Source organism: Periplaneta americana, chromosome 8, assembly GCF_040183065.1.
Source record: "Periplaneta americana isolate PAMFEO1 chromosome 8, P.americana_PAMFEO1_priV1, whole genome shotgun sequence".
In the NCBI taxonomy this organism is placed as follows: Eukaryota; Metazoa; Arthropoda; class Insecta; order Blattodea; family Blattidae; genus Periplaneta; species Periplaneta americana.
The window spans coordinates 30,146,237-30,158,366 of NC_091124.1; the positions used below are offsets into that span (position 1 = coordinate 30,146,237).

The 12,130-nt window shown below is 36.1% G+C and overlaps 1 protein-coding gene and 1 non-coding gene across 2 annotated transcripts in view; one reads left to right on the plus strand and one right to left on the minus strand.

Annotated features, from left to right (window-relative positions):
• Nucleotides 1-1,320: 1,320 nt before the first annotated feature.
• The window catches only part of Dhpr (dihydropteridine reductase), a 34,689-nt gene continuing 23,879 nt past the window's right edge, over nucleotides 1,321-12,130 (minus strand). Inside the window, exons 5-6 of the mRNA XM_069832686.1 lie at nucleotides 6,257-6,449; nucleotides 1,321-2,252 (exon numbers count right to left, since the gene is read on the minus strand). Of these exons, the coding sequence (XP_069688787.1) occupies nucleotides 2,153-2,252; nucleotides 6,257-6,449 (293 nt within the window). The 3' untranslated portion in view covers nucleotides 1,321-2,152. The remainder of the gene's footprint in view (nucleotides 2,253-6,256; nucleotides 6,450-12,130) is intronic.
• TRNAN-AUU (transfer RNA asparagine (anticodon AUU)) lies at nucleotides 3,033-3,104 on the plus strand. Its single transcript has one exon. It is a non-coding gene; the product is annotated as a tRNA-Asn (tRNA).

Sequence of the window (12,130 nt, forward strand, 5' to 3'; positions counted from 1 at the left end):
CATCTAGAACCCGATGCTGCAATTCTTCAGGTGTGGTGATGTCTGTTGTGTAAACTAGGCTTTTTGCATAACCCCATACACAAAAGCCCAAAGGATTTAAATCCGGTGACCTAGGTACAGGTACTCCTCTGCCTATCCACCGTTCACCATACCGTTTGTTTGGATATCATCTCACACTTAGAAGTAAATGGGATGGAAGAGTGTGGCATACATACGAAGCATGAATGTTGCTAGAGGAAGCGCAAAGAAAGCTTGGCCATTTGACCGATGCGCAGAGAACGATATTCAGTCCTCGTGCCGCCATGCTCGTTACAGAGCTGCTATGAATCACCTAATGCTGATTACAGGGCACATTCGAAAGCGCGGTCTTGAGCTGTTCGTATCGTGTAGTGTTGCTGTGCAGAGCGAGTAGAAGCCAGCGTTTGCGTTACATATTCTGCGTTTTATCCCTGATATCAAGAGTTTTATGTACTTCAAAGTGTGTTTGTTAAATAACAGAGTTCTGTATAACATTCTATGTACTTAACAATGCCCCCGTTTTGCTCTAAATTAGGAAGTGCTAATGAAACGTTACACAGTGAAACTAAGAAATTATTTATAATGTTTATAAATTCATGAAAAACGAAACAGGCTCCGCACGTAACATAAGGAGTATATACAGATTAAAAAAACCGACCATAGTACCCTAGTTATTGGAACATTTTAATAAAATCACATAGTATAAGTGTTTTATTATAACGTCAAATATCAATTATTACAGGATTACATATTTCTTATAACATCTTTGTCATTTCATTCAGTGATTTTATGTGTAAAAGAATTCGTGCTTCTGTATTTTCAACAATGTTATTAGTTACTCCGCAACAAGGTTTAGGTTCCGTTACATGCGCTGTGATAAATCTCACTCGAAACGTCAAGCCAGCAGACGACTGAGAACTGTCGACAGTTTGCCAATCGAATCAAAGCAAGGTCGAGTGCACCCGAACATTTCCGTAAGTTCGCGCAGCTTTCCATGGCAAGCTCTTCTTGCGTCACCTCTACTTTCCGTATTCAGGCACTCAGTTCACTGACGGCCTCAACAGACAAAAAAATTGCATTATCTCATAAACAGTTAATTTGTGGACCCATGTTTATTGGAACTTTTTTGCTTCTCTTCGTTTTTACGTCTCATCCCTCAATTTTTGACCATCACTTTTGAAACATCCTGTATATTTTATACAGAACATTATTTTCTTGTATAATGTTATAAAATTCACATCATTAGATAGAATACATGGTGGAAGTTGTGACCATATTTTATAGCAAAAATAAAACAGTGTATGATGCTCAACACCTTTACACAAAAATATATTTCACTGTTCCAGCCAACATAATAAATTACATATTTCACCATAACACTGTTCAAAATATTACTGATGCAATCAATATTATTAGATCTTTTCCTTAAACATACAACATCGTTATAACAGTAATAAACATTGCATCCATCCCTCAGGCCTTCACAACCAGACTTTGATTTGTAACTTACCATAAAACATTTCTAGACTGAGATCTCTAATGGTGTTCCAACGTCTGGTATTTTAGTTACAAAGACTAACATGGAGAGGGACAATATCATACACTACAAAAGTTTCTAATGCAGGAACTAGCACATAATATCTTTCAGTTAAAAAATGAATCAAAATATACATTCTTCTCAATTAAATGGTATAAAAATGGAAAATGTATTGAAAGACCATTCATAATGAACAAATATGAAGGCGAAATATAACTTATGATGAGGAAAAATGGAAAACCTACACAGGAAACATGCAACTTAATCTACAGTCTCACACTTGTCATGGAATGTACATAATGGACGTAAGCTTTCTACAAATGTTCTAGTATTACAGGACACCATGTTACAATGCATACTGAACAATGCTGTTTTACTTATGAGTATCTTTACAATACAGCTAAATAAAAGTATTTAAACAATAGCATAATGAAAATTTCCCCAAGCACCAATTAATAACCATTCAATGATACACAAAAGCATTTATGAACAAATTATATATACATATAATAAGTATTGAGATTCCTTCATATTCTTGGCCCCTACAAGGTTGACTCAGCACCAGAACATTTTAGAACTTGAAGCATTCTTATCCGTTTAGACCAGCAATAGTTCCGTGGTGTAGTTCTTTGTCACTAGATGAACCAGGCTTCCATTGGGAGGACGCTCTTCTCCTCTACTCCACCGAAGAAATAACCTGAAATTTTTAATGAAAAATATACCTTTTGCTAAACAGATACGTGCCAAAAGGTCTTAAGTTGTTTGCACACCATAAAATTTTCCTTTCAATTCAGTATTTTACAAGAAAATCGGCCAAAGACTGGCAACTATTGAAAAAGATTTGTCAAAAACTGTTTCATATTGTTAAAGTTTTGACAAGATTTTAAAACATCTGATTCAAGTTCATTGTAACCTACCTACATAGGCCTACCACCAAATATTAGTTATTTACTTATGGCTTTTAAGGAACCCGGAGGTTCATTGCCGCTCTCACATAAGCCCACCATTGGTCTCTATCCTGAGCAACATTAATCCAGTCCCTACCATCATATCCCACCTCGCTTAAATCCATTTTAATATTATCCTCCTACCTATGTCTCGGCTTCCCCAGAGATCTTTTTTCCTCTGGCATCCCAACTAACACTCTATATGTATTTCTGAATTCACCTATACGTGATATATACCCTGTCCATCTGAAACATCTGGATTTAATGTTCCTAATTATGTCAGCTGACGACAGCTGAAATGAGCAAATCTAGTCTTTCAGGTGAAGCTCCCTGTAAAGCAGATTTGAATAATTTCAAGGGAAAAATTGTTCGTTAACAGAAAACCACAATTCCAAGTGTTCGTTAACAGAAAACCACAATTCCAAGTCACACAGAGATTGTGTGCACTCGTTGTGGGTCTCTGGCATTTCGTCAGCCCACGCGAGTTGTGTGGATATAAAGGGAAAAGTTGAGACGGTGTCGGGTGGAGTTCCCGGGTAGCTCAGTGGTAGAGCGCTGGTACATTCAACCAGAGGCCCCGGGATCGATACCCGGCCCCGGAACAATTTTTCCCTTGAAATTATTCAGCTGAAATGAGGTTCATGCGACGAACAGCGGGATGATCTTTGCTGGAACACCGTAAAAATGTGGACATATTGCAGGAACTAAAAATGGATCCTATAGTTAATTTTGTTCAACAATATCGACTTCAGTGGAAAAAACATGTCGAAAGGATGGATCGCACTAGAGGGCCTAAACAGATTCTTACTTATGTACCAAGAGGAAAGAGGAAATTGGGAAGACCACGCAAGCGCTGGCATGAGACCGTAACAGATCCTGTAGGGTCTAATACGTGACGGATATGATGATGATGATTATGTCAGGTGAAGAATACAATGCGTGCAGTTCTGCATTGTGTAATTTTCTCCATTCTCCTGTAACTTCATCCCTCTTAGTCCCAAATATTTTCCTAAACACCTTATTCTCAAACACCCTTAACCTCTGTTCCTCTCTCAAAGTGACAGTCCAACTTTCATAACCATACAGAACAACCAGTAATATAACTGTTTTATAAATTCTAACTTTCAGCTTCTTCGAGAGCAGATTGGATGACAAATGCTTCTCAACCGAATAGTAAGAGGCATTTTCCATATTTATTCTGCGTTTAATTTCCTCCCGAGTGTCATTTATATTTGTTACTGTTGCTCCAAGATATTTGAATTTTTCCACTTCCTCAAAGGATAAATTTCCAATTTTTATATTTCCATTTCATACAAAGTTCTGGTCACGATTCATAATCATATACTTTGTCTTTTCGGGACTTACTTCCAAGCCTAGGTCTTTAATTGCTTCAAGTAGAATCCCCGTGTTTTCCCTACCTAATTGTTTGTGAATTTTCTCCTAATATATTCACGTCATCCGCATAGACAAGCAGCTGTTGTAACCTGTTCAATTACAAACCTCCTCTCTGTTATCCTAATGGCATACTCTAGAGCAAAGTTAAAGTAAAGGTGATAGTGCATCTCCTTGCTTTAGCCCGCAGTGAATTGGACAAGCATCTGACAGAAACTGACCTATAAAGACTCTGCTGTACATTTCACTGAGATACTTTTTAATTAATCGAACTAGTTTCTTGGGAATACCAAAGTCAATAAGAATATCATATAAAACTTCTCACTTAACCAAGTCATATGCCTTTCTGAAATCTATGAATATAAAAAAAATCTGATCAATAGTCCATCTATTACACCTAAAACCACACCGATTATCCCCATATGAGTTACCCCACCAAATATAATGACACAAATATGTTACTTTAGTGAGAACCTCGTATAACCACTATTTGATCATTGCAACATATTACTTACAGATTTAACAACTGAACTTTCGAACAAGCTGCGATGTGTCCACAATGTGTGTGTCAGATTCATCAGCAATGCTCGCAGATTCGACCATATTACACCCTCTTTCAAATATTTATCCTGGCTGCGTCTCAATAACAGTAGAGCACTTCATTCCTTGTCTCTTCTCTTCCAAGTTCTCCACACTTCTACTCCAAATTATCTATGTTCCCAGTTTAACTACTTAACCTCCAATCACAATCTAAACACCAGGTGACAGGAGAGCCAAATCCCAGCAATTCCTGCCCATAGAACATACCACTATTCATCCTCTTTTACTGCCTCAGTTCTCCGTCAACAGAATTCTCTACCTCACAAGATTAGAGGCTGCCAAACAATAATTACTTTCAAGAAGAGGCTAAGTGATTTCCTACAGATGGAGTGAAACTGAAGTTATATTATAAATCAGGATTGAGTTTAATAAATTCATTACATTTTAGATCTATTACTATTATTTTTGTTTTTAATATTCTGGATAGTTCATTCTCTATTTCTAACATTCTTTTACCCTTAAATCTAAATAAAAAGGGGTATTTTGCAAAAAAAATTTCAAATTAGTATATAACTCTGCAAATACTGAGAATAGAACCCATGTCTATATGACATTTTTTACTCAGAATGTCTTTGGAAATAAGCTCCGTAAGTGGCGGTAACTCCTCATGAATCACCCTGTATTTTGCAATGAACTACACAATGGGTTGATATCTGAAGACCCAACATAAACATTAGATATAGCCCGGACGAGAAGTTATGGCACCGGCGCGAGAGACGCATTTTAGTTCGTTTGCTTGGACTCGCCCTCACACTAAACTGGAGGGGTGTTGGGTTAGTTGGTTACTAGCATTCCGAGTGTTCAGATCGTTCTGCTACTACCGCTATTGCTAATACTGAAAACATTGTCCTTCTGACCGCCCTCATTATGGCATTGTCTAAGGTGTGAAATCATAGAGTAGTTCATAGTCAAGGACATGAAATAGCATACAATGTATGGAAATTCATGTCAGAAGAGGCTGTAAACGGAATACCAATTCCATTGAAAAGCGTGTGTGCAAGAGTACTGGCTGCCACTGGTATTTCAAAGCGAACCTTGGCAAGAATCAGGAAAGAAGGGAAAAATATTGAGGCAGGAACAGCAGATCTTTCTCCAGTCCGGAAAAATCACAGCTGAAGAAGATTGTTGCAGCTGTAGACAGTTTTGATGAGGAAGTCATAAGAAGACTAATTTATAACTTCTACGCTACGCATAAGCAGAGGCCGTCTCTGCAATCGCTTCTTCCAAAAATGGATATCAGCGTATGATTATGTGAAGAAAGTAGAGAATAATTACATTGAAATTGAGCACGTGATGGACAGTATTTTGGAGAACATTTCCATAAACTTAGGGACATCTGATTCCAGCACAGATCAGTCGTCTGATTCGGACGGAGAATAAGAATATAAAGATGGAATAGCGGGCGTAATTCCATTAGGTACCTTTGGACTCTTGAGTAGGAAAGTGGTGATACTAAGGTAAGACGAATGTTTTTGGAAAGAGATGAAACGGATATGCCTGCTGCCCTGAGCTTGAGAACCGTAACCCAAACAACCCCCACTCCTCTACCCTGCTGGCCGGCAATTTAAAACTTCGCGCATGTTGGTGCCATAACATCTCGTCCCAGCTCTATAAGGATTCATTGTTTATACTTCTTCTTTGAAATTTCACACAATTAGAATCTCAATGAGATGATCTCTCGGAAATACGTCAGATTCAGGAGTTTATAGCGACATTGATGATTATACAGAAATGATGGAATGGTATCAGGAGTTATACTTACTCTGCTACAAATTCAAGTGGTGTCCAAGTTGAGAAATCTGCATTTGGCATCCATTTGCGATTCATTGGTGTATCGAGAGTAACAGGCAGGATTGCAACTGCCAGAGAATTTGGTGGAAGTCCACTGTTCTCGGCAGCTAGAGACTTAGTAAGCTGATGCACTGCTGCCTTGGCCATTCCATATCCAATCATACCTAAAATAAATAAATAAATTTCTGCTTTCTCATTTCCTCGAAATTTGTACACTGGTACACAATATATTGAAAATTGGATTAGTCTTTAATGCATCTATACCTATGACAAAAATGTCATAGCACAGCCTTTTAAGCACTGACAGAAGTTAACTCTGCTTTAAATAACAGAATAATTAATATATGATAATTGGGGGCGGATGTTGATGACTTAAAAATCTACTTATTCACCATACTCGCACAACTTCTTAAAAATTAGTCACCCTGTTTCAATGACTTCCCTGCAAATCTTGGAGAGAGGAGGCAACTTCCTGGAATTTGGCTAAGATAAAAGAAAAGAACATGCAACAAAAGGAAGGTTTTAAGGGAAAACTATAGATTTTAATGAGGGTTTACAATGTGTTTCAATCAGGGTGGTCCATGTCAGTGCCTTCATTCTCCTCTCCTCCTCCTTCCACACTTCACTTTTGTTACCTGATCTTCCAGATGAGGGAGTGTGAATGACAAAACAAATTGTGGGCGCAGCATGCATTCTTGCAATCTTTGCGTTAAAAATACTGTCTACTACAGTAGACATCCCTTCCAAACCATGTTGAGGACAGAACGTCCTGTCCAGGACACGGTGAAAGTTTCCCCTTCCAAACATAAATTCTAAACACACCCTCGTACCGACAAAAGAACAGTAGCAGTCAAAGTTCTCACTTAAACTAAGCTGCTGTCAAGCATTTTATATTACTTCCCTTGTGTGAAGTGAAGCCTTCAGTGGAATGAGGGATGAACTTTAGAGTCTGTTCCAAACTATAAAACTCAAACTTCAGTTATTCACTTATTCAGTAGGTAATTACTACTCACCTATTTGGTTAGAAAATGATGTAACAGACCTATTGGTAAAGAAGAAAGTAAAATGCATTCCAAATTATCTAAAAGTTCTTCAAAGTATTAAAAATGACCAAAAAATGCCGAAAAAAAAATAACCTATTAGTACAAAAACGTAAAAATAATGCAAAAAATTCAATATAAGAAATTACATTTATACGTTGATATTAACAGAGAAAGAATTTCTATATTAATAGACATCGTCCTAATGTGAAAAATGAGAAGATGACTTTTCATCAACATCCACCCTCTAATAATAATCTAATAAAAGATGTTGTCATACGATTTATACAGGAAGTACATCTTATTTAAAAGCTATTATACGAAATTCTACAGGCAATCCAGAAACTAAGAGATATATTTCATTTTAATTTTAAACCAGAATAGTTCTTATTACCTACAGTACATCACCATTACAATATGACAATATAAATTATAATACAAATTTAATTAAGGATTTGAAGAAAGAAGAATCGTCTACACTTGAATTAAAACAGACTGCTCTTGAAACTACAAGTACATTCTACCCCGACACAGATTGGTTACACATTTATACAGACGGCTCCAAATATCAAAATGATGAACCAAATTATTCAGTTTTTATTCGTCTACAGGGAGTCCTTCTACTCACTTTGATAGAGAAATTGCACCAATCAACAGGGCATTAACACAACTTATTTATCAAATTAATATGTTCAAAAATGCTGTTAAATTTAGCAACTCTATTTCTGCAATCCAAGCTATAGCTTCAATCAATATGCCTACAAATTCCAAAACCGCATAAATTCAATCATCCATACACATACTGACAAAACAAAATAAAAATCTGCATTTCCAATGGATCTCTGCCCAATGTGGTATCAGACAATGAGATTGCAGATTGTTTGGCAAAGAAATGAACTAAAATATTACAAGTACCCTTGAAAAAGATATCTTATCACAGTGCCAAATTGTTCACACAAACACAATTTCAAATCAAAATTCTAAAGAAATTTCAAGAAAACAGCAACATTTGATATTATAACATTTAAACCTGGAGAGACAAAAGGTTATATTCTGGATTCGACCATCAGATTCGAGACGCATCAGAATCAACCTGAGGAGGTTGATCTAGAGAAAAGGACAATTTTTGAACCAACTATCCCTTATTACAAAACTCCATATAAACTCATGGATATAGAAGTCATCGGATTGATGGTGGGCACTAGAGGGACCATAACAAGACAATTTGTGTCATTCTGTCATAAATTTGGAGTCCCAACAACAACAACAATTAAGGAAATTTCTATGATAGCTTTGAAGGGTTCTATGCAGATTTTACGGCGACACTTGTATTCCAATTCAAATTACAGTTGAATTTCCTCATTCTATTTTTTATCTGTATTTTTTTTATAAATTTTCATTATGTGAAATATTATCTACTGCAAATTTTAGTTTATTGTAAACAAATTTCTTGTAAAACATTTTTAATGTCATCTTAAATGTTACTGTTTAACATTCTTTGCCTTTGGCAACCTCACCAAGTTGAGGAAGATTAAATATAAAATAAATCTTGGTCAATATTGGTTACTGAAAAAAAAACATATACCTGATTCTCTACATGATGCAGTAGCAAAATTTCGAATGCTAACTGGCCATGACTGTTTAGCAGCACAACTGTTTAAAATTGGAATTTTTTGTTCGCCAAAATGCATCCTGTGTAACCTAGAAGATTCTTTGATGAATCAAGAACATCTTCGAAAATGTCTTGCTTTGGCATCAAATCTTCTGGATTCGAACTCTAAATTATTCTGGGAAGCTAGAAGGCGAATGGAGAACTTCCAAGTGCCTGGGCAATAGATACTACTACTAATAATACAAATGGCACATCAATAAATTTAAGAATGCAGTTATATTGTCAGATGCCAAAGCAGCTATTCTATCAATAGTCTCTAAACACACACACCATCTCAAACAGCAGAAATAACTAAAATGCTCTCTCAATTAATATCACTCAATAAAAGAATTGTATTCCAATGGATACCATCCCATTGTGGAATCCTGGGAAACGAGAATGCGGATGCTTTAGCAAAGAAGGGCAGCACTGCTACTTACAGACCTGTTACTAAATCTACGTATTACTCTGTGAAGAGATTTATTAAATCCACATACTTAGACTTCAACAAACAAAATTTGATAACACAATCTCAAGGGAAAAAATGGAACTCTCTGCATTATAATCCACAGTTAATTCCCGATTTACCACGAAAATCGTCTGTAGCTGCATTTAGAGTGGCAACAGGCCATGATTGTTTGGCCAAACACCTGCATAGAATTGGAATATATCAGTCCTCTAACTGCCCATTGTGCAACTCAAACCAAGAAATGGATTCGGAACACCTCAAAATCTGTGCCTCAGTGGCTGGTCATGATAATATCTTTGAAAAATATTGGAGTGCAAGAGGTCAAAAGACTTTATTGTCAAATGCCTGGCATTAGAAAACAACAACTAATAATACAAAATTATAACCACACTAATTAATAATGATAAAGGCTGCAAAAGGGTATCTGTCGGATACTGGGGGGAGGGCCATTAATCCTTCCCATTGAAGGCTTTAAGGAACCAACCTGGACAAACACCCTATGTCCCATCCCTACCTTCCCGTGGTGCAGCTGTTAATAAGCATAATTTTACGAGCTGAACTAAAGGGAGGGGCTACTCATCAATTAGCACTGGTCAGCTTGATGAGTTAATGCCTGAATTTGGTATAATTTTCCTCTATCCAATACCTAATTCCCTCTTTACCCTTTCCTATCCAGTCCTCTGACTGAACTCTTACTTTCTTCCACCCCGGCGGCATTAGAGCATTCGAGGCCTAGGGGTTCATTTCCCTTTCCTTCCGCCTCTTTCTACTTTTCTGTTCCTAGTGCTGACCTGCCATGGCACTAAAATCGTCCTCCAGTGGCTTAAGGAGGGAAAGCTGGTGATCAACAAGATCTCCCAGCTAGGTCCAATGGACCTGTCGACCAACAGCAGGTGTGGTCCTCCAGACATTCTGGGGGTTGTGTGTGAATGAAGTAGCCACCAAAACGTTAAAATATGGTGTTCACTTAAATCGGCTAAAACTTGCCATTTTTAGAGGTCAAATGACTTTATTGTCAAAAGCCTGGCATTAGAAAAAAACAACAACAATAACATAATGATAAATCAATTGTCCTTCAAAGGTTCCCCTCACATTGTGGAATTTCTGCCAATGAAATTGCAGACATGCTCGCAAAAAAAAACCTCTTATTAGTCAACAACAAAAACCAACCCACGCAACATACACCAAACGACCTGCAAGTCAATAATGGAACTGAAGAATGAGTCCAGAATTAAAGTAGCAGCAGTCAATAAGAAATAGAAACATATACAGGATAGAAGTGAAATAACCCTGCAGATTTTCAGAGCGAATAGCTCATATTGTATCTAATAAAAAGACTCATTTTCCCGATAATTACATTTTTCGATACATAAAACCTAATATCTCAAGAACCGTGTCTGATTTCATTAAAATTTTGTACACTTGTCCTTTGTAATAATCTCTAGAGCAGTGGTTGTCAGCACTCGTTGAAATAGGTAAAGGATATTCAGTGCAACATCATATGCCCAGTCGTGTAGCAGGCAGAGAGGAAGAGAGCATATCCATTGGCAGCTACAGATGCACCATAGTGCAGTCTCTTATCCATGGGCAAGAGACATTAGCCCAAGGGTGCTCTGTGCTGATGACCGCTGCACTAGAGGTTTGACCACAATGGTTAAATTTGAATGAAAAATGAGCAACTTTCTACTAAAAATACATTGAAAAAGAAACAAATTCTGTTTAATGCAAATTTTAAAATCTATAAAATTTGCTATGAAGTCAGCTGTGATGCTGATTGACGACCAATCTTTAGATTATGACATTAGATGCAAGGAAAAAAATAGTAAATGGCTATTATTTTCTCAGTTTAGGTTAAATCATGTTTTTTGTAACACAATTATTTTTCCTTGAAAAATTCAAACTTTCAAACATATTCATTGTTACTAGATATATTATATATCAAATTGAAGCTAAAATCATGTAGAATAAGTGTGAAAAACTTGAAGAAAATACATGAAGTGGTAGTCAAGTTATTTAATATTTTGTAAAAAATGCAACCGCTATTGTAGGAAACTCTTGAGAAAGTACGACTTAAGGGTATATGTACGTGAACGACCACAAAAATTATCAGAAAATGCAGGCTCTAAATTTCTAAAATTTTAAAAGAAAATGAACTCACAATTGGACAAAAATTACAAGGTACCACAACAAGACTTATTAGAACTTAAATATCTGATAAGAGTATAAAAAAGGTTACTAATAATATTTTTCAAACCAGTTTTATCAAAGTACGAAAAAAAAAAAATCTGCAGTTACATCATTTGGTAGCCATAACATTGTTATGGTCTCTCTGACATTTTTCCTGCATGTAATAAACACTTATTTCTGAAAAGTAGACTACTCTAAGACATGTAGAGTTGTTTACTTTAATAAAATTAATTTTTTATTTGTCCTATATAAAATATATTACAATTTACATAATGTTTTGCGACCTAATTTTTCTATTTCCAAAAAAAAAAAAAAAAAAAAAAAAAAAAAAAAAAAAAAGTAATATTGTAGTCTACCTTTTGCATAATTGCATGTTAAATCAGTGTACAAAATTTCAGAATTCTACCTCTAATGGTTCTGCAGTTATGAAATAATATGTGAGAAAATTTTCAAATTTTGAAAAATTTAATTTAAAGTAAAAAGTGAATTCTAAAAAAT